General features: G+C 45.8%; 1 protein-coding gene across 4 annotated transcripts in view; it reads right to left on the bottom strand.

Moving 5' to 3' along the window:
• Positions 1 to 384: 384 nt before the first annotated feature.
• The window catches only part of LOC119015644 (fidgetin-like), a 41,926-nt gene continuing 20,312 nt past the window's right edge, over positions 385 to 21,998 (bottom strand). For all 4 annotated transcript variants that reach the window (XM_037091861.1, XM_037091857.1, XM_037091858.1 and 1 more), the window contains exon 3: positions 385 to 5,257. In XM_037091861.1, the coding sequence (XP_036947756.1) occupies positions 2,976 to 5,257 (2,282 nt within the window). In that variant the 3' untranslated portion in view covers positions 385 to 2,975. The remainder of the gene's footprint in view (positions 5,258 to 21,998) is intronic.

Below are 21,998 nucleotides of genomic sequence, written 5' to 3'. Positions count from 1 at the left end.
GCTAGATTTAAACACCATGTAGAAAAAGGTCAAGACACAAAAAGAAGGACCACAAAACACGTAACAAACAAGCGTAGCATTGACCGGTGTGTGTTTCAAGTCGTTTGTTCGTCGGCTGTGGAGAGAGAGCGCCTGTGCTGTTGATGTGTGCTCTGAAGTGCATTAGTAGGTTTTTCTGTCTAAAGGGACTCTCTCTCCAGAGGATTTGCTGACAGAAGGAATTCTGGTACAGATTGTTTTGAGGGTGGTTTTCTGACGGACCACTCTGCTTTCCCCCTCTTGTGCTGCCGCCACACTGCCTGGCTTGTCTTTCCTTTCCGTCAGTTTTGCTGATGCTCAGCAGAACTCCCCCCCCACCCACCCACCCACATCAGGTGCTGCACCGATGGTGCCTCGACCAGAGATAGCAGCACAGAGCGGGCCGGCACATGCAGTCTGTAGCTCAAACTTCAACACTGATATTATAAAAAAAAGGTTTAAAAAAAAAAAGAAAACAATAAAAGTGTAAAAACTGATCATCAGCTCAGATAAATGAAATCTCCTTCGGGATAAATATCAGACGAAACAAAACAAATCAAAGCGCTGCCGATTGGCATCAATACAATTCGACAAAACAATATCACACAAAATGCTTTAGTGCACGTACATTAAACTATCTGAAGCACTCCCATGTCACAACAGCAGAGCTCAAGGACAGCGTCTCACACAGTGACAAGGAAGAGACAAAATTACATTCCAATGCAATACGACGGGCAACAGATAACCCTCAGGTAAGAAGGACTTTAAGACTAGCTCCAAAATTCCTCACTCACATTACAAAGCTTTTTTCAATTAAAGTAAGTACCCAAATGCATTTAGATTACGTGCTTCGTGTCATCTGTGTAAATATAGTGAAAAGTAAAACCGACGATACGATTACAGATGAGAAAAAATAGGGTTTGAATTGGATTAGTTAGTCCGGGGCAGTCACATCTTTAATTAAAAATCTATTTTCTGATTGAAATCTGATTAACATATCAGGGCCACTTCAATAAAAACACTAGTTGTTTTTGAGAGATCTCAATCAGAATAGTTATTATCAAATGACCTCCGACCTCTGGCAAAAACTGTAATTTGTTCTTGATTTGCAACTTTACATACTAAATTGTAGACATGTACCTGCTGGATGAATGACCCTGTCTAATTACAATTACAGGAGTGGTATCCCATTCTGCAGCTAATCCAGTTCAAATACAGCTAAACAGTCAGAGTGACAAGGCAACTTTGCAGAATCAATACTTCTGTATTGTAGTTGTGTTTTCCGATCCAACTTAAAAACTAGGAAGTGTGTCTGGAATTAGTTCCCTTGATCCTAGTTTCCTGTTTTAAAAACAGGTTTTCCTTGAACACAACAGATTAGCTTCTTACTCGTATCCAACATGGCATTTCAGGCTGAAACCAACAACAGTCGAACATTTTTTAAATTGTCTTTGATATCACCGTGATTTAAAAGAAAATCTCCACATTTCAGGAAATATGCTTATTTACCCTCTTGCCAAGAGTTCGACCGAATATAAGGCTAGAGCTAGCAGCCTGATAGCTTATAATCACAAATTTTTTTACATTTCAGCCTCGACAGCCATGTTAGCTGTCATGCTAAGCTAACTGGCTGCTTACAAAAGGTTAATCTTCTCATTTTAATGTCCAGTGTGTAGGATTTAGTGGCATCTACCGAATAAAAAAATGCCAAAGGCCCTTTCTAGTGCCAGCGTTCTGTGCTACTGTAGAAACCTTTGACTCAAGGTAAGAAAGCAAACCAGTGTACTTCCCAAAGTGTCAAACAATTCCCTTACATTTTTTGGAGCTGCTTTTAGCATCAAGTTAACGTCGTCAGAGAATAAATGATAAACGAGACGATATTTTGCGCAGGTTTTAGCTGACAAACTGATGGCGCCTCCATGCAGCCTGACCATATAGCCTAGATCACATACATAATATAAACAATGTTGATTATGGTTGTTTTAATAAATATACAACTCCCACCATCCTGGCTCTTGTAACCCCCAAACGGCAACGCTGGGCAACGCGGTTTTACATTTTTGAACAGCGATGGAGATAAGCTTCAGGATTGGTCAAGTAGAAACAGGTAACTAACGCACCTGCTGTGAGGAAAGAAAAAAGAAAAAAAGAAAAAACGTTTTTTACTCTCACCGTTGATTATGTTCCATCTTTCCAGAACATATCTAGTACATTCATTGTCACCTCTTTGCTATCTATCCTAGCCAGCTGAGGAACACCTAACACTGCTTCGTCAAACTGCCAAACCGCCGCGGATTCTCCTGTCAGATCTTAGTGCTTTTCGTCAAAATATCTTGAGGTACTGTACAATTCACAAACGCTTTCCTGAGTTTTGTTTGTTACGTTTGTTTGTTTTGCAGACACAGGATCAGAAGAGATGAGTGTGAGTCAGGGCCCAGACTACTGCCACCCTGATGGATTACTGCTCTTAGCAAGACAATAAAGAATGATTGACCACCACTGATGGCAACTGTCAATCTCTGTTTTTCAGACTCACTGCTGAAGTTTTAAAGCTCTTAATAATCATCAGCTCATGCCATGAATGTAGATTGTGAGGCAAATAAACAAAGAAAGGAAAATCAGAAAGCACCACTTCAGGCACTTGGATAGCCAACTAAATCTCAAGAACAAGAACATAAAGATATATACACAGACACTGGGGCGTCTCCTCTGAAGCCAACTTGCTTGCAATGTGTAAACAATGCCTGTCAAGCATTCAAATTAAAACTCTTGCTCGTTAACTGCAAAACTGCCAGTTGTCTCATCAAACCAGGTCTCTCGGTGCATCTAAACCCTGCTTGTGAGAACTCAGTGGGCTTGTGTTGGCCTTCTGCGTGCCTTTCCCTCCAGCACAATGCTTCTGCCCTGAGGGGAGGAATTGTGGATGCCTCTTTTTCTCAAGGGCGGAATCTATCTGTTCACTGGCTGCAGCCGAACATTTTGTTCCACTCAGTGTACGTGTCAATCTCTTTCTGCGATATACTGGCTTGGAATTTACAAAAGACACTCTCAATGTCCTGGTAGGTGAGGGGCCTGACCTGTCCCCTGGGCATCATACCCGTCATGTCCATGCCCTGTGCAGAGACATGTAACAGACCAACGAGGGCCTCCTGGCAGAGTCTGGCCAGATCCAGTCCAGAGAAGCCCTCAGTACGCTGGACCAGCAGTGCCAGCTCCTCCTCACTCATGCAGTATTTGTGCTGCGATTGAGCCAGGAGCTGGTTCACGATCTGGTGTCTGGCTGTGCTGTCCGGCAGGGGCACGAGGACCCTCCGAGCAAAGTACCTGCGCAGCCCTTCGTCCATGTCCTGGGGTCTGCTTGTGGAGCAAACCACCAACACTTGGTTGCTTCCGTCGTCGCCTGAGCCCATAAGGAGTGAGTCCAATTGGGTGAGTAGCTCCCCCTTCAGCCGGTTGATGGGGCTTTCTTCACTGAGGTGGGCTGACAGCAGCATGTCCACCTCACTAATGAACAGTACTGAGGGCTGCCTGCAGCGAGCCACCAGGAAGGACGCCCGAATAATTTTTTCTCCGTCTGCCAGCCACTTGGTGGCCAATGTGGAACCGCTGAGCTGGAGGAATGGTGCACCCAGCTGGCTGGCCAGGCAGCGACCCAGCAACGTCCTGCCGCTGCCCCTGGGGCCAAACAGCAACACGCAACGTGGGGCTGGTCCCAAACTGCTGAACATGTCCGGGCGCAGAATGGGCCACAGGACCTCCTCCTTCAGGGTCGCCTTGGCCAGTTCTAGTCCTGCTATGTCACTCCAATCCACTGGCGGACCCTGTTGAACGATTTCAGAGGTAACCATGTCTAGGAGGTGAGGGTCACTGGTTTTTAGCTGCTCTTCGGCAGGCCGGGAGGAGGAAGTGGATGAGGAGGAGGTAGGCCCTGGTGCTGAGTGGGAGAGGTGCAGACGATGATCATCAGCACCTTGCTCACTGAGGGAAGGGGAGGTGAAGCTGACAAGGGAATCTGCTGAGCGGGACCCCCCCAGGGTGGAGGAGACGTAGGCCGGTGGAGTCAGTGGCCCACCAGTCACCTGGCTGCTGTACTTCCTCTGCTGCTGCTCCGAGGACATCGTGGACTGCTTCTGAGGATTAAAAGGTAAAGACGCCTTTTCAGCACTTCTGTCAAATCCACCACCACTGGCGCTGTTGGCGCCTCCATTTGTACTGCTGCTGTCTGCTATCCTGTACATTGGGCTCTCAGCTGAGCTCCGAGCCTGGCCATAGCCAAAGTTACCGTAAGTGGAGTCTATCTCTCCTTGGCCTGTCATGTAGAAGGCTTTCCTCTTCAGTGAGTTGGAGGAGCTGCTGTTGAGAGGAGTGGGGGCGATTGGGGTCAGGTTGTGGCTCTGGTATGGGTATCCAGGTAAAGCAGAAGAGGGGGGTAGGGGTGTAGGTGCAGCAATGCCTGAGGGGAGGTACGAGGAAGGAGGGGGCGCTCCCCCAGGGCTGTATCCTGGCCCGACCGAGCTCTGAGCTGGGTAGCCTGCTGGGGGGTAATTATAACTAGACAAGTTGGGGGAGCCTCCGTTGTAAGCTGGGACTAAAGTGGGGTGGGAGGGCGGCGGAGGGGGTGGCTGCAGAAGCCCAGAGCTGTGCAGTGGGGAGGGAAGTGCCGGGGTGGGGGCAGACTGGGAGCTGTAACTACTGTGCAGGTAAGAGCTGCTGTATGCAGGGCCGTATTCCTGAGAGGGCATGGAGGAGGAATGGAGGGCCGTGGCAGTGTGGCTCCCACAGCTGCTGCTGGAGTAGCTTGGCTCACTCAGGGTGCTGGAGGCCAGGCCGGGGGAGCTGCACATGCCAGACACCACCTCTGAAGCCGCCGCCACACCTCCCTTTCTGACAGAAACCCCCTCTGGGATGCAGCTCATGGGATAGACGCCATCCTGCCATGGCTCTGATTCGCCTTTCCGGCCATTCATCACTCCTGGGACTCCGGGGCCCTCTGAATAAGAGCCCGGCATCTCCAGAATGCCGGAATACTTCTCAGCGTACTTCTTAAGCAGGTTGGAAGCAGTGAGGGCTGAGATGTCGTCATTGGCCCAGGCATACTGGTAGGAGGCCGAGCGCTGCAGGTGGCCGGGCACCGCCCTGTAGGCCTCGGCCTTGTGGGCTGGCGAGCGCGTAGTGGAGGAGATGTCGAAATGCTGTTCGGCCCACTGGCTATGCTCGGGGGTCCACTGCATCTTTAAGCCTGAGAGAAACGAGACACAGACAGCGCACGTGAGCACACCGACATGCTAAAATCATTTTAGCAATAATTAAAATGACAACACCTTCAAATTGCCTGCGACGGAAGGTGGTCAATTAAAAAGGTGACATTCATCTGGAGGCTTGTTTGCTGAGGCTTTGTTTTTATTTATTTATCTTCCTGATTCGTGTCACGAGAGGGTTTGTGTCCAACCACACATGAAATGTTAATTTCCACAGATCGTGAAAAGGACGGCGTGTGTCTGCAGGTACAGTGCGGCACAGAGGGGTGGTGGGATGGCTGGTTACGGCAGCCTAATGCACCCTGGCCAGACCAATAAGACAGAGGCATTGAGGGTCACTCTATAATCCCCGGCTCATCTGAGGTGGCTGGAGATGGGTTTGAAAATGCGCCTCGCCGAGTGCCACAAAGCAGCACACACACGCACACCCATACACATCCAACCCCCCTTGGCTCACGGTGCTTTCATCGAACACACAAACACACACAAACCTGTGCTCAGACACACAGGCATTTAAAAAAAAAACTATCTGTGCCTGCACTCAGGCGTGCTGACGTGCACACGCGCACACACGAGCTCGCATCCACTGACCCAGACGGACAAACACAGGCACGCACACAGTAGCTGTAGCGAGCAATGAATTACAACACATTGTGTCTCAAGCTTAGTTCCTGTCTGCACAGCTCCACCTTGACCTCTCTCTCTACCGTTCTCTTTACCTTTCTGTCTGCCTCTCTTCTTTATGCCTCCCTGCCGCCTTGTCTTTCCTCTCAGCTTCTCTTCTTCGCGTTTTTTTTTTTTTTGCCGACCATTTTCCACCTCCCCTCCTGCTAGATCCTCCTTTATTTCTCTTCACCTCCCTTTATTCTGACTCCATCTATTTCGATATATATCTCTCCTTTTCATTCCCTTTTCTGCTCTTTCTTCATGGCCACCCCTCCTCTTATTTACTCCCTCTGTGCTCGCTTCGCCTCCTCCCCTCCCTCCCTCCTTGCTCCATCTCATCTCAGACACACTCACCTGGCTCTCCCCTTTATTGCCTCAGGAGGCTGGAGAGCCACTGTTTCCTTTAATCCCAGCCAATGCCATCTGCAAACACTGACAGTCACACAGCGACTCCATCGTTGTCTCACTATCAAAGCCGTGGCGCTATCAAAGGCTGGACGGGGCGTAATCACAGCAGCCGCACGGCAGATTGAACCCTGTTTGATTTGACTTAGTGCACACAAATAAAGGATAATATCGGTGTCATTTAGGCTGCTTCCTCCGACTTATTGACTGGCGGCGGCTGCATGTAGAGATCCACAGTCGGGGGTCTGGTGAGCAATGCCTCCTTCGGAATTGGTTTATGTGTGTGTTTTTGTGCCTGTGCGAGTAAAGCAGGCACGCACAATAAAATCCATTCATGGAGGAGCAAATCTTCTCTTCCTCCCATCCATTTATGCTACTGCAAACACAGACATACACGGGGAAAAAAAAAACAAAAAAGCACGCAGGCACAAACACATACACGTTCACACTCTCTTGCTCTCTTTTCCGAGGCCCTGTGTTTGTTTGGTAACAACACAGGCGAGGAGGGGGGGAATCCCCAGACTCCTATTTCCTCTCTGATTCTCCTCTCTAGCCATCTCTCGGCAGACGCCAGTGGCTAATTAGCAGAATGGCGATCTGCTAATTGTGTTAATTTACAACATTTTAGCCGAGGGGAGTCTAGCAGGGGCTGGCAAGCCTGTCACCCTCCCAGTGTACCGAGCAGGGAACGCCTCAGACAAAGAGCTGAGCGGAGGAAAGTTTTGTATTAGCTGGGAGGCTCCTTTAATATTGAGAATATATTAAGTGGAAGCAGCAATATAAAAGGGCAGTATTTCAAGGAGAAAATTACCAGTCGGGAAGACCGGACAAAATAAGAGAAAATGAGGCTTGAGGCCAAACACAGGTTTCACAACAAGCCTTCAATAGCAGCCTGGATTGTATACACCATTATATTGTTGTTCCGTGCTTTTTTTATATATGGAAAATCAACAGTAATACAGTGACTGAATCCAAAAGAGGATGCAGTTTGTCCTTTCACGCACTACCTAGCAGGCACACTTTGTTTATTCTGTTGCCCCTAATGCTATATAATCCCAACACAGAATGAACAAAATAATAATCCTAAATAAATAATGTCATTAATGAACTGTTGAACTGCATCATAGAAGCAGAGTAAATACAAAAATGTTCAAGGGCTTTTAAAGTTGCGTTGTTCTCGGTATTGTATTCTCAAGTTACATGTCTGATCTGTAGCCAGAAGCAAAAAAAACGCTGGTCCGGCAGTGCGCGAGAAATCTCTATTATTTCAACATTAGCTTGTCAGCATTAATAGATAATACATAGCTGAAGAGAAAGTGGGAGACACGTGGCAAAGGCTCTGAAGATCAGTATACACCTTCTCTCGCTAATCCACAGTCCACCCACCACCCCCCCACATCTGACTCAGGAGCTACAGTCGCTGCAGAACGTCTTTTCAGCGTCTCGCCTTGAAGGTTTGAAGGAGCGCGGCTCTGAAACTGCCTCACCGATGCCGAGGTCAGGTTCTGCCGCAGAAGTATCCACCTTCACTTGTCATTCAGTCATCCTCCACTCAGTAATCCAATCTCTGACCACCACTGTTGAGCAAGACATAACAACTGTGCCCGTCAAGTGCCTGACCCTGATCCATAACAATATGATAATAATGTCTCTTTTGAAATTGCTGGGACCTGACAGACGGGGTGAAGTATCACTATATGAAATAATGTTAACATGAGAATTATCAAAAAAAAAAAAAAAAAGCATGATACCATATAGATGTATCATTTGTATGTACATGGTATCTTAAATATGCATTAACTACAAAATAAAGGCCAACCTGAGCTGCAGTAACTTTACTCTATTTCTGTATTCTGGCTTGGTAGTGGAGTTATTCTTTGGCTTGTTATTTTCTAGACTCTTGAACCTGCCTTTGCACTTCAATGCTCTCTTTGTTACACAGCGCCTTACTAGCCAACACAAGAGAGCCACAGAGAGGAAGGTCCCTCCCCATCAGATGGACCAACATGGGTCCTTATTTAAGATGAAATACACATGGTAGTTTTTAGGGAGAGAGATAATTAACTTTTGATCCCGTTTAATTTATGCCACAAATTAAACACACGATGTCTGTCAAATTAAACAAGAATTTTGGAGGCAATACAGTTGCATCAGGGTGACGGCCATGTTTGCATTGGTGACTTATATTGTGCAAGAGGATGCAGTTCACTTAACAGTCACGTCTGTCCTTCCCTAGCTGTAATAAGCATTTGCAAACACACATTTTGACAAGTGGACGTTTGGCAATTCAGTTAGCTTACCATTCACGAACTAGCTAGTAGCGAAGTAGCTAATCCTGATAAAACAGGACTACCGTCGCTTAACAACATAATCGTGCTTGTGTGTTTGTTAATCAAATCTGTAGGTCAACACACAGGGAAAGGGGCCGACTCTTCTCCACTCATGTATGTGGAAATATTTTATTTTAAAATCAGTCCACAGTTGCTACACTTAGCCAGGACGGCCATTTTAGATGGCGCTTTGAATTTGTTAACCACCCCGACTGCCTGCATCCAAAACTTGCCATCAATTTGTTGTGGCTATTTTTAAATCACACAGCCTACTTAAATGTATACCATTTATCTAATTATTCATCAAATGTTGATAGTAGTTTGTACATTATAATGAGCTATAAACGTATACAAATTATGAGTTTAAAATATTCAAAATAAAGCTTGTTTATAAGGAAGTGAAACATGTTCATGAAACACTACATAAAGACAGAGCATGTACATTTTATTTTTTATTTTTTAGGATTTCTTTCAATCCCAGTTATTTTAAACACTAATTTACAATGTTTCCCTCCTTCTGTAGTAATTCAGCAATACAGGATTAACTACTCCCACTGATTTGACATTTAATCCCCCAAAGTGTGTCACTGCAGTGAAGTTATTTTCGAACGCCAGTCTGCAGTGACATGCAATCAAGCAAGAATTTCGGATGTGAGCATCAGGGCTGTTTCAGGACAAATATCAGCTGATTTAACGCATGTCCTGAGAAAACAAAAAGCCGCGGCGCGTCGCGAAAACGAGGCAAAATATTATGACGTGTCGGGACGGACGTGTCTTTGTGCTGTCAGGACGAATTGGCCTGTTTCGGGCTTCATTTTAAGTGCCAATGCTCCGGTTTCCACTTGGCAGTGCAGAGACGCGTGCACAGAAATGGACGGCGCTGGAAAAGAAAAAGGAGGGGATGGAGGAGACAGAAAATAAAACAAGGCCTGTGAATCACACGCACCCCTTCCCTCCGCATAGTTTGACACTCCATCAAACTCCGATATGTCCTCCATTTAAAGAAACATGAATCTTTCTAATTCCGTCATTAATAAAGATAACATATATAAAAGAGCGTGTCAGGCTCCATCAGGGCTTTCATCTCCTCTATAATGAGGTTAATGCAGAGACACAGTGATTACCCCAGCAATGCAAATGAAGGCCAAATGATAACTTGCACTATTTAAATAAGGTAATAGCGATTACTCTACGTTATTCAAATGAGGACGGGCGCTTTGAACTGAGCGCTTTGAACTCGCCGGCTCCTTCTCCAAAACATATGAGGATTGACTTTGGAATCATTCAGTGTGTATCCTCTAATTCGACGTGATGTAAACCAAGGGCAGCACGCAAAGCAAAGTCACTTAAAAGTGGCGGCGGCGGCGGTGCAGGGTGGGCGGGGTTAACTAGGAAAAAGATGTTCAAGGTAGCCACTCCTTCACTCACTTTGAAAAGACCTTGAGAGTCACTCAGCGGCTCTCCAATTCATTGTCAATGCCAGTGTTTTTTCCTGGCATATTAAAGAAAAGGTTCACTGTAGTTTTGGAGAAGGAATTAAACATTTTAATATCTGCAAGATAAATGAGGTGATATTCATTTTTTCTTCGACTGAATAGGCGAGCTGTCCTCAGAGGAAAACACTGCTTTGAAGCCAGAAACGGTGGCAGGGTCCGCCACATACAAGCAAAGTAAAACATTGTCAAAACAATTAGTTTTAGTTTTGTCACTGAGGGTCTATGTCTTCTGATTCAAACTGCTTCCTCAAAACTACATGATGCGCCTTTAATAACTGACATCACCCACTTCAAATGGCTGCCGTTAATTAGCAAAACTTTCAAGGCCCTTTTCATATTTCGAATATGAAAAGGCTTCCGCTACTTGTCGAGTCCAATCCGCTCTTTTTTGCAAAAAACGAGTGTGTAATAGCCTCATGTATAGCCTCATAAAGAGCTTTCAATCTTTTCATTCATTCCTTTTTTTTTCCCTCTTCTTTTCTGATTACAGCACCTCCACAAGCTTTCAAGGGTTTTTAAGGCCTGAGGGAGATTTTAAAGCATTTCGATGGACACATGCAGCAATCTGTGTGCGCGTGTCCGTGTGTGTGTGTGTGCGCGCAAGCTAAAAAAGCACGAGATGTGTGTGTTTTGTGCTGCGGAGAGATGGCGAAAGAGGGAGGGGAGAGGCGAGATCGTGCACTCAGCTGAAACAACATCCAACAGAAAAATCTTCTCCACCTTCTGAAGCGTCAAGTCTGCCAGCGCTTTTCTTTTTTTTCCCTTTTTTTTTTCCCTTTTTCCTCCGGTCCCCTTTCCTTCCCTCCTCCAGCCTCCACATAGAGAAGCCTAATCATTCTCATTACACTCGGCGTCCATCTGCATCAACAGAGCTGCCTATTACTGTGTGCGTGTGTGTGTGTGTGCAGTAAACAGCTCTTTAGAGAGAGCTAATGAGCTCTTTTAAGTCTGTCCGCTGTGTGATTCTGCAAGCGGGGTGTCAGAGCAAACTGCCCATTTTGGTAACGTCATAATTAAGCTGTGTGTGTGTGTACGTGTGTATGTGTGTGTGGAAGAGGAGACGGCGACATACGCCGAACACACACACACACACACATACACGATCTGAGACGAGATGCACAAACGCGTGCCCCGTCTTTGTCTCTCCGACATAAACAGACGCCGAAGACCTTCAAAAACAAACTATCATGTCAGATTTTTTATTTGTTTTTGCTTTTTGTGAAAATCTGTCCGATCGGGTGCAGGAGGAGGAGGAGGAGGAGGAGGAGAAGGAGCTTGCGTGACAGGCGATAACTTCATCAGCAGAGACCTGTTTTCACACACCACCGGGGAAATCTAACCAGCCAGTTATTCAAATCCTTATCAAATACACCAGAGGGCATCTTTTAACCTCTAAATCGCTAAAGCACAAAAAAAAAAAACCTGGATACGTAGCCATTGTTTCGTGAGTGTGTGTATTCTCATGTGTGCGTGCGTGTATGCGTGTGTGTTTGACAACCTCCGGACCACCTTGTTAATGAGTCCAGCACACTGTGACTAAGCCACGGGCTACGCTGTATTGGCACACAACCTACAGTAGAGAGTCAAATAATGTGATTAGGTCCTCCAAAAGGCAATTAATTATGAAATTAGTCATGAGCTGGTGTCACACACACACACACACACACACACACACACACACACACACACACACACACACACCGCAATCAAAACTCCCTCGCTCGTGCTCCTCTGAAGTGACAGAAATTACGAAAGGTTGAATTATTTGAGTCAAAAACCACACAAAATGAATTAAAACAGACAAATGTGTGTCAACAGATCAACTCAAATTCTCTCTCCTGTCCTCGCTGACAGACGACAAAACCGTCCTTCCAAGACACACTGTGAAAAAAAAAAATAAAAAAATCACCAGTGATCTTTGAAGGCGGCGATTCAAGCTCAGCCGCGGCTTACCATTACAACGACTAGTGTGTTGCAGAGCAACGACGACGACAACAACAACAACAGATAAGGGAGTAAACAGAGCGAGTTCAAAGTCTAGACGTCGAGCAGTGACCGGGAGAGATGAGCTGTCACTAACTCAAAGACAGTAAGGGGGGGGAAGAGAGATCGCTGTAAAGATGACAGCTCGGAGCTGCGATATAAGGATATTTGACAAATGACAGCATCTTAAAAAAAAAAAAAAAAAAAAAAAATCAAATATTCATTGTAATCCGCGATCTTTGACCCCCGTGATAAGTTCTGCTCAGCTTCTCGACCATCAAACTTTGAAATCAGCGTGTCTTTGTGGAGCAGCGTTTGGGCTTTGAGACACGAGATGATGAAGCCTTAAAAAAAATATTAGGGTATATTTCACGACGACTAAATTTAGCTCGCAGCAGAAATCAAGTCTTAACCCACTATAAATCTCTGACTAAATTCCGCAGGCGTATCATCGCCCGCCCCTGCCCGCCCGTATCAGATCTTCCTTAGAGCTGTATAAATTGACACTGTCTAAATTTCCTTTTACTAGACAGACTATTGAATGGGTGGGTTAAATGGGTAGGGCGCAGTTAAACAAATGCTCCGGATCAAGGAAATTGTGCGTGCCTTCTTTTGTCATTCAGGGAGGAAATTGAGAGATATTCGGCGGGGGCTTGGAGCCGCTAACGCATGGCATTCATCTATAATGCACTCGGCCTGTCCGTCAGCTACTCCATTTCCTGTGACTAGCGCAGCGTGCCTAATCACCCGGCTCGACGCGGGGTTCCTTCCTCAAAGACAGCCCTGCACACACACACACACACACACACACACACACACACACACACACACACACACTCATATACACAGGCGGCGCGGTCACACAAGGCGGAGGAGGCAGGCAGACACATGCAGGACGCACAAACACATGCATAGAAACATCAGGCCCGCTGAGGCAAACAGATTACTCTTATCTGGCGAACAAAACATCTGTAAGGACGCTCTCCACCACTGTGGCACATGCACAACATCAGAGAGCGGAACAGACACGCATGACTTCTGCTGAATGACGCGTCCGCCTCGTTGTAAGTGTGATCTATGACTTCAACAATGGCGTGTCGCAGCTACTGTCGTTTTACTTGTAATTAAAGATAGATATCAAGATATCTACAGCAGATATCAGCCCCATCTACACGTATTCGTCTCGTGTTTAAATAATATTTAGGGTTCGAGTTACGCCGCAGGAGGACGAGCTGCAGTCAAATTGATTTTTCACAGCCGTGCAACCCAAACAATGCTCTCACTGGCTTATCACAGATATAAACTGCATTAATAAACAGTCCATGAACTTGATAATCCGATTACAAGCAATTTCTAAAGCCTTTATTTGACATACTTATATTGTTTGTAACAACATGTGAACGCTTAATGAAATATGTCTTAAGTTAATAATTCAGCTATCAATACATATTATTGATCTATATTTATTTACTATCAATTGATCAACTTAATATAGCGACTGGTAACAACAATGCTGTGTAAGTTGTTACTGCTGGCTTTGTTAAGTTGAATAATCGATCATTAAACCTTATTACTGATCTATTAACATCAATCAATTATTCACTTAACTCAAGTTGCTACCTCACTCCATTACAAGATTTTAAGTTGATAGCAATAACTTGTGTTTAAAATAATGTATTACTTCATATAACCCAGGAGCTGTGGATTCATTTTCCCAATGGTTGCACTGGCGCGCCTTTCTTTTTCATTTACATGCACCCAATAACTAATAAATAATTCTTATTTCCAAACACAATATGTGAACGATTGTAAACAGGAATACAGGAGCTTAAACACAGCTTTTTTAATTCGAATCACAGCACATGCATCAAAAAATGACGCTAAATGCAACTGCTTAAATAATCAACTGTGTTATTGTGCTTTACTGTTTACAGTGCGACTGATGGAAATGTTCAGTTGCACTTGTCAGATTGTTCTGTAGACACTAATAAACCACTGATCAACATTTTTAAAACCTTAATACACAGTGATAAGTAGTTACTATTAAGTAATTTATTACTGATCCATTAACATTTACACTTAACAAAATGAAGCCATTAGCATCAACTTACAACCATTCTTTGATTCGTTCTTCAAGACGGGTTTATCTTTTAGAAAGTGGCAACACTTCCAGCTCCGGTAGCATCCCAAGCAGAGGTCTCCAGTTCAAATGTAATGCTTTATTGACTGGCTCTGTCCACATCTTCAGAACTAAGCAAATAACTTCCTCCTGTCAATTAAAGCTACACTGTCCACACCTGTTGGTCAGGTGACGGCGGACAACAGTCGCACATCTGCATTCCCTAGAAAACAGGCTGCTGCTGATGGTCTTCCTACCTGGGTAGGGGGGGCAGTCAACGGGATCTCTCGACGTGGCCCCCGAGGTTAACATGGGGCCACATGCTATCAATACTCCTCCGACGCCCGGATCCATACCTGTGAACCACCACCACTTTGTTTACCTGTGTGTTCAGTAATTAAAATAGATTTCTGAGAGGAGGCCTAATCCTTTTAGAAATGACATTGATCCTGCGATGCAAAGAGAGCTGCGGCGTAACTTTTATCCCCCGCCCTCCGTCCCCTACGCTCGCTCCACAGCGGCGAGGACGAGGCTCTCTTCGGCGGAAACTTTGGAAAGTCCTCGACATGAAGGACGTCATTTAGGGCCAGGCTGGGAGAGGGAGGGAGGGAAGGGGGGGTTGGCAGGTGGAGATAATAGAGAGGAAGCCTCTAACCTCGTCTAAAGCTGTCTGTCTTCGTAAATAAAATGAGATAATTATTGAGTGAACAACATTATACGCCGACGACGCACTCTTTCTTCTACCCCCCTCCTGCCGGCGCAGTTGTAAATCTCAACAAACACGGTGCTTTTGGACATTAAGTGCTCACTAAGCACAGTGGATGCATCATATTTCAAGAGCAGGCGTTGTGTGGGTGAGGAGCTGGGGGAAAATGGAGTGTAATGGTTATCCATTATCTTATACGGCAACGGCGGCGATGATCATTTTCAAGTGACTCATTTCTGGAAGTACCTATCTATTGGCCACTTCGAGAGAAGACTTTGATGGCTAATCCAAAACAACTATTCAGAGGTCATTTACTGCAGCGGCGCCGAGACACTCTGCACAAGAGAACGCTCCAGCCTCCCTCATTATTCAAATACAATCCTCAGGAAGATCCACATCACAAACAGCGGCAGCCGCAGCCCCAGAGTGGGCGATTACCTACACAGCACACTCCGGTCCAGAGTGGAAACATTAACAATGCATCAACAAATGAATATATCACAATCCAAGTAAAGAGTTTGAAAGCGCCAAAGAGATATTTGTCGTGGGAATTAAACAGTGATACCGGGGCGTATTAACATATCAATGATCCCACTTGGTAGTCAATAATATCCAGATACAAGTCGCGCCTGTGGAGAACTTCCCTCTTATTCACTCGTTTTATTTCATTCTGCCGAGGTAAATGTATTTTTAGAAGTGTAGGTGCGATGTTTGTTTGTGTGTGGTCTCGGCTCCACATGAATGGTTACTTAACACCACACTGATTTCCCCTCAGCAGTTAGAGAAAAACCAGCCGATGCTCAATGATGCATCACCGTGTTTGTTGCCGCCAGGCTGTGTGTATGTGTGTGCATATGTGTGTGTGTGTGTGTGTGTGTGTGTTATCATCGCTGGCACGTAGACAGACAGCCCAGGAGTGACTGCCGGAGTGTCACCATCTGTGGATGCATTATGTCTGTCTGCACTGGGCTGTGTATGTCTCAGTGTGTGTGTGTGTGTGTGTGTGTGTGTGTGTGTGTGGGTGGTTTAGAAGTGGAAGTGGAAGGGGGGGTTGGGGGGGGATGCACTCAGTCAGACAGTAGACTGGACCACGGCTCCATAGTTTGCTGCTTCTGACAACAGCAGGCCAACTCGGTGCCAAACACTAACTACACTGCAAAAACTGTTGATTTTAGAGAGAGACGACTCTCCAATTTGAAATAGTCTTCTTAAAATCTTTTTTTTTCTCTTCAAAAACGCTAAAGCAAGACGCCAGATGCTCCGAAAGGCGCATAATTTATTTATGAAGTGTCTCAAAACAAGACAAATCTCCCTGCTTGTAGTGATAAAACCATATTTTAATGTGTCATTTCATCACCGGGGCCCATTTAAAAAATGCACGATTTTAAAGCCCGTTAAACGGCTCTCTAATTTGGAGTTTTTGCAGTGTATGAAACACTTGGCAAGCGAGCGAGATTAGAGTTCAACAGCAGTTGGTGGAGATTAACGCCCGCCGTGAGTGGCGCACGTGCGAGGCGGTGTGTGTGCATGCGCGTGTGCATGCGCCTGTGGGGTGTGTGTGGATTACTGAAGCGGCCCTGGCTGGGATAACCTCTACCCCCAGCCTGTGAACTCGCAGGATCCTTCACCGCGCATGTTTGAAGTGTCAAATCCTGCTCCCTTCGTATAGATTCTGGAGAGATCTGCCAACTCACGCCTTCTCTCGCTGTGTCCCAATAAATCGGAGAAATGTGAGGTAGTACTCTGTTTCAGGACTGTTATTTTTATATACAATATTTCCTCTATTCCTTTAACAAGTAGAGTAAACTCAGCTGGGAATAAAGATCAGTTTAAGTGCACAATATCTCTTCGAACAATGAGTTATTTATCTTAATATCACACCTCTGGCGTTGTGCGGATGTAGCAGCGACTGACAGGATGGGTGAGAGGGGAACGGGAGGACATGAGGTCGCCGAGTTAGATTCGAAGTCTATCGACGGCTGCATGCTGCGTCACCAGGACGCCGCGACACACCGTCCTGCAGCTGCTCATACGCCGCGTGGGCGCGCGTGCGCCTTATACCCGAGTGCCCGCGACGGGCGGCGCGCTCACGTTTGCGGGCAGGTGCGCGGACACGCTGCCGCAAGCCTTGGGCGCGCGTCTTTAAATCCACTGTGGCTCGCATTATGCTGGAATTCACACAGGTTGTCTAAACAGTCAAACAGCGGATCAATACGCCCATCGATCGGTGGCATTGAGACTGAACTGGTCGTGTCGAGGGGGCAGGAGATTCTCACTAGAGCTCTCTGCAGGCTGCCGGCTGGAGGACGCACGAACACACATTTAGAGAGTGTGCACAAACATACACACACACACACACACACACACACACACACACACACACACACACACAGACTCCACAGCTGAGGATCTGCTGTGCTATAAACCACAAATATTTGTGAACGCATGTATACAGATTTATGAACACACACTCTCCTCGTCCTCCACGCATATCTGCCTCGCTACCCACTCGAACGCAGACTCCAGGCCTCCCTGGGACACAAACTACCTCCACACCGACACAGCGGCGCTCATCTCATATGAGCACATTCAGGTCCTGTCTGTTCAAGTCGGAGCAGTCTGCCAGCAGTTTGTCTCAAAGTGAGGGCATCCAGTCAGCTTCAGCAGCTGAATATCAAGCTGGCTGCCGCCGCGTCTCCCCGCGCTCAACTGACACAGTCGATAGCTCTGCATTATTCATGGGGACGGCGGGGGCCGATGAGATGGCCTCTCACTGAGGGCTGGATTTCAGCGGTCCCAAACTTTACAGGGGCTGGCGGACGCATGACACCTTCAACAACTGCTTATCGTCAGCGAAAATGACAACGCGAGGCACAAGAAAGGGCACCGAACTTTAGAGGGAAAGCATCGGGGAGGCAAAAACTCAAAGGCAAATTTTTTGCATGGCCTTCAATGAGACTGTAACTCTGACATGACAAACAAGTTGTTGGTGCCTTTTAAATAAACCGCAGCGGAGCTAAAATAGCCCCGGTCTGAAAAACTAAAGTACATATTATGACTGTCTTGTCAGCTCCTCTTGTTCGCCATCAAGTCAATAAACACGGATCACAAAGTTAACACGAGAAACCTGAAGCGCCTAATAAAGAGAAAAACAAAATCATAATTTCAAATGTTGCTCATCCGTGTTTCGCTGATTTCCATTACACAGACTAAAGACATCAATTAGTTAAACTGCGTCCGTGAAAAAAAAAAAAAACAAAAAACAAAAAAAAACAAACAAGAAAGAAAGACGGTTACTTGGAGTGAATCAAACAAGACGCAAACGAGAAACCAGAGGCAATAAAACACGTCAGGCTGCTTGATATCAGATCTCGGAGGAGAAATTTGATGGGCACCGATGAGCAGAAGGCATCTCAGGAGAATTGGACAGAGAAGAGATTTAATGTGATCATAGGGGACGCTCATCTTTCAGGGAACGGGGTAATAATGAGCAATCAATAACGTCCTTAACAGAGTTAGAGCGAGTGGCTGACAGCAGATGTAAGGCTCCGGCTAACAGGCTACGTCTGATCTCACATTACCACGCTGGGGCTGGGTTGATCACACACACACACACACACACACACACACACACTCAGGCGTACATACATGCACGAAGACCGGCATATGGGCCAACACGCACCAACATATGGACACACACACACACACACACACACTCTCTCTCTTACGCTTTCCTTTTCCCTCAGTCACCCACACACACACACGTCTCACACACTCTTCTCCTCAGGTGACACCCAGCAGCATCGTGTCATTGTCTATCGATCAATAGCCGTAATCACATTCACAGGCGATGAACACGGCAGCCATGCTCTGCGCTGTGAACACAAGGCTCTCTCGGTTTATCCCTCGGCAGCTGATTTCACGGAGGGGGCTACAACGACAACCACCGCCAGCAGATTCTATCAGCCGGACTCGCGAGGTAATAAAAAAAAAAGAAGAAGAAAAAAGAGAGCATACAGTATTTACTTATGAAGCGAATAAAAGCGCTGCGCTCTCGGCAACTGCTGTCGAGGCCACTTAGGCTCAGCTAACGTCGACACGCAGGGTCTCAGGGTGGCTACGCCTGAAAGTGACACACACACACACAACTTGTCACGTTCGGATTATTAATAACAATAAAGGGTAGTTGCGCTGCTTTATGCCCACCTGAAAACGAGTGTCAACCCCGCCTGTAAGACTCTGGAGCAACCTTCCAGAGGAGATTAGGACGGCTTAGTCTCTTGTTAAAATACACTTTTATCATCTCGCCCTCCTGTCGGCCGCACCATTTGTTCTACTCTTCGTTTTATTGTTTTAATTCTTTGTTTTATTTTATTTTGTGTCTATGTTTTACTGCCGGTCTCTGTATACTTTACTTGTTGGTGCTATTGATTTTACCATTTTTATGATTGTTTCATGTTTGTTGTTTTAACCCCGTGAAGCACCTTGTAAACCTTGTTTTGGAAAGGTGCTGTATGAGGAAAGTTATTACCTCCGACCAAGGAGGGTATGTTTTCATCCACGTCCATTTTGGTTGGTTGGTTTGTCACCAGGATTACACAAAAACTACTGATCGGATTTCCAGGAAACTTGGGTGGAAGATGGGTCTCAGCCCAGAATAGTGCCCATTAACTTTTGGCGTGGAACCGGTTAAAGGGGCAGTTCCAGGATTTTTCTCATTTTCTTTGAAGGCGCACTATGTATTTTGGTAAAGATAGTAAAACACAGAAGGTTAGTTGATGTTAGCAGACATCATTTCTAAACTAACTTTAACTACTGTTGGTCTCTGTTAGCAGAACGTAGAGAGGCACTGAGATGAGGCCTTCAATTGAATCGCCACAGTCTTTTACAAGGAAATCAGCATCATTCAACAACTAAAACAAATCATCCACAAGACAATAGAGAGAGATGGGGAAGGTCTCATTTTTCCTGTCACGTTAGAATCCACTCACATCTTGGAAATATGAAAGTCATTAGTACATCTACAGCGGCACAAAATGCTACAACAAGCCCCTTTAACAGTTTGTCCTGAAAACTGTCAGCTCTTTTCAGGGAGCATTTTAAATGCTGTCCTCTTTAACATTCTTAGATGTCACGACTACACACATATTTGTCCCCCTCGAATTGCAGTTTTCTTCTTGACATTAACCCAAGTGACGATTCAGGTCATTCAACTGTCTTTAAATTACAAAACCACTGCCAAAAAAAAAAAAAAAGTTTGATAAAAATCTGGACATTCCTGTGACTGCAATGTGACTCGGCAGTAGTTTGTTGGTGTTGGCATCCGTCAACACTCTTAGATGTCCAAAATCTCAAACCTCAAATAGCCTTTAACTTCAAAATAATATCTTCACTCAGCCTGTAGATGGACAGATGTTTACATGTTTGAAGGTTAAAGTGTAGATCTACTTCCAGCAGAGCAGTTTTTTGCAGCGCCCCGACTCAAATCCACTGAAGCTGTGAGGCAAACACAAAATGAGATATTTAACGCCTCTGTTAACTATTCTGCATTTTCCCTCCAGTTCTGCCTGATCTGGAGTGAGGAGGACCAGGACCTTGATGACAGTGCGAATGTGCATGTCTGTGTGTCTGTTGGCAACTTAATATACTTTCACATATTTTCCGTGCAATATTTTCCTCGCGGCAGCAGTTAGAAAGTCTTGTTTTCACTCTTACTAAATAAATAATTACAGCTTTATTACTGTGGGGTGCAGCTTCGACCCCTCGGGCTAACGCTGGATCTGTACTTGCTTGTCATCTGGAGAAAAACCAAAGTACCTCATCTCTTTAAAAAAACAAACAAACATGTTCTAGTTTTGGGAACCAAAACATTTCCTATTCAGACAGACAGGGCTGTCGACTCCACCGGAGGACCGCTACGCTTTCCCCCGTAATTCAACACGAGCATGGTTGTGGCTGGTGTTAGAGGGAGAGCGAGCCGGGGAGATAAACATCGTCTGGATCGTTGCAGAAAACGGGAATATGATCAGGTGGAGACGTGTGTTAAGAGGATGCGATTCGACAGGGGAGAAAAGGACGTGAAGTATTTATCGACAAGATGAGCTGTGACATAAGATAAGGAGTGACTCTGCGGTCCTGCTGGAAGATGAATGTCATTCCGCCATGCAAGTCCCAGGAGGGAGATGAGTCAAGGCCGAGGAACGGCGGGGCCGACAGGACAGCCTGAAATACAGGCTGTGATATTTTCATTTCTGGAAAGTTGTCACAGTACAGTCATTTCCTGCGAAATGAAACTTTTTGGAGAGGCATTTTGTTTCTGAAGGCATCACGATTATTTATGCAGACTCTTGTGAGAACATACAAAAACTAGAAGTGCCAAAAAATGGATTAAAGGTGCACTCTGTAGTTCTTCATTTGACCTTAAAGGACAACACAATTACTGTGTTTACATGTGGCGGACCCTGCCACCTTTCTAGCTTCATAACAGTGTTCTGGGACCTTATTTTCCCCTGAGAACGGCTTGTTTATTCAGTGTGTTCTATCACCTAGATCGATGGTTTCATTTTGTAAAACAGTATCATGCAGTTGTGGATGCTCTGCCCCCGTCAACAACTTGTTCTAACAGCTGACCAGATGTGTCCGAGGGTTTCAGCGTCTCCTAGCAACAGTAAAAAAAAAAAAAAAAAAACGTTCTGGCCCTGCGAGCAAATCCTGAGACCACACCACAGATTTCTATAGTGGCATTTTTAATGGTTTGCCGCCGCTGTGAATTTAACTTGAGGTTATTCTGCGTGTATGCCGTTACACCGCACCGGGGCCCGGGGACCGACACCGCTTCCTCCGGCTTAATCACAGCTCGGGCGGCGCGGCTCATCAAGTCGCTAGTTGCGGCGAAGCTCTCGGACGTGGCTGCGGGCCTCTTATCTTATCAGTCAATCAGGCGACGGCACGCAGGAAATGAGACGCACAACAGCGATACTGCCAACAACACTCAACTGTCAAGACACGCTGGCTCAA

The sequence above is a fragment of the Acanthopagrus latus genome, chromosome 24, assembly GCF_904848185.1.
Source record: "Acanthopagrus latus isolate v.2019 chromosome 24, fAcaLat1.1, whole genome shotgun sequence".
Lineage (NCBI taxonomy): Eukaryota > Metazoa > Chordata > Actinopteri > Spariformes > Sparidae > Acanthopagrus > Acanthopagrus latus.
This window is presented reverse-complemented; position numbering and strand designations above follow the sequence as displayed.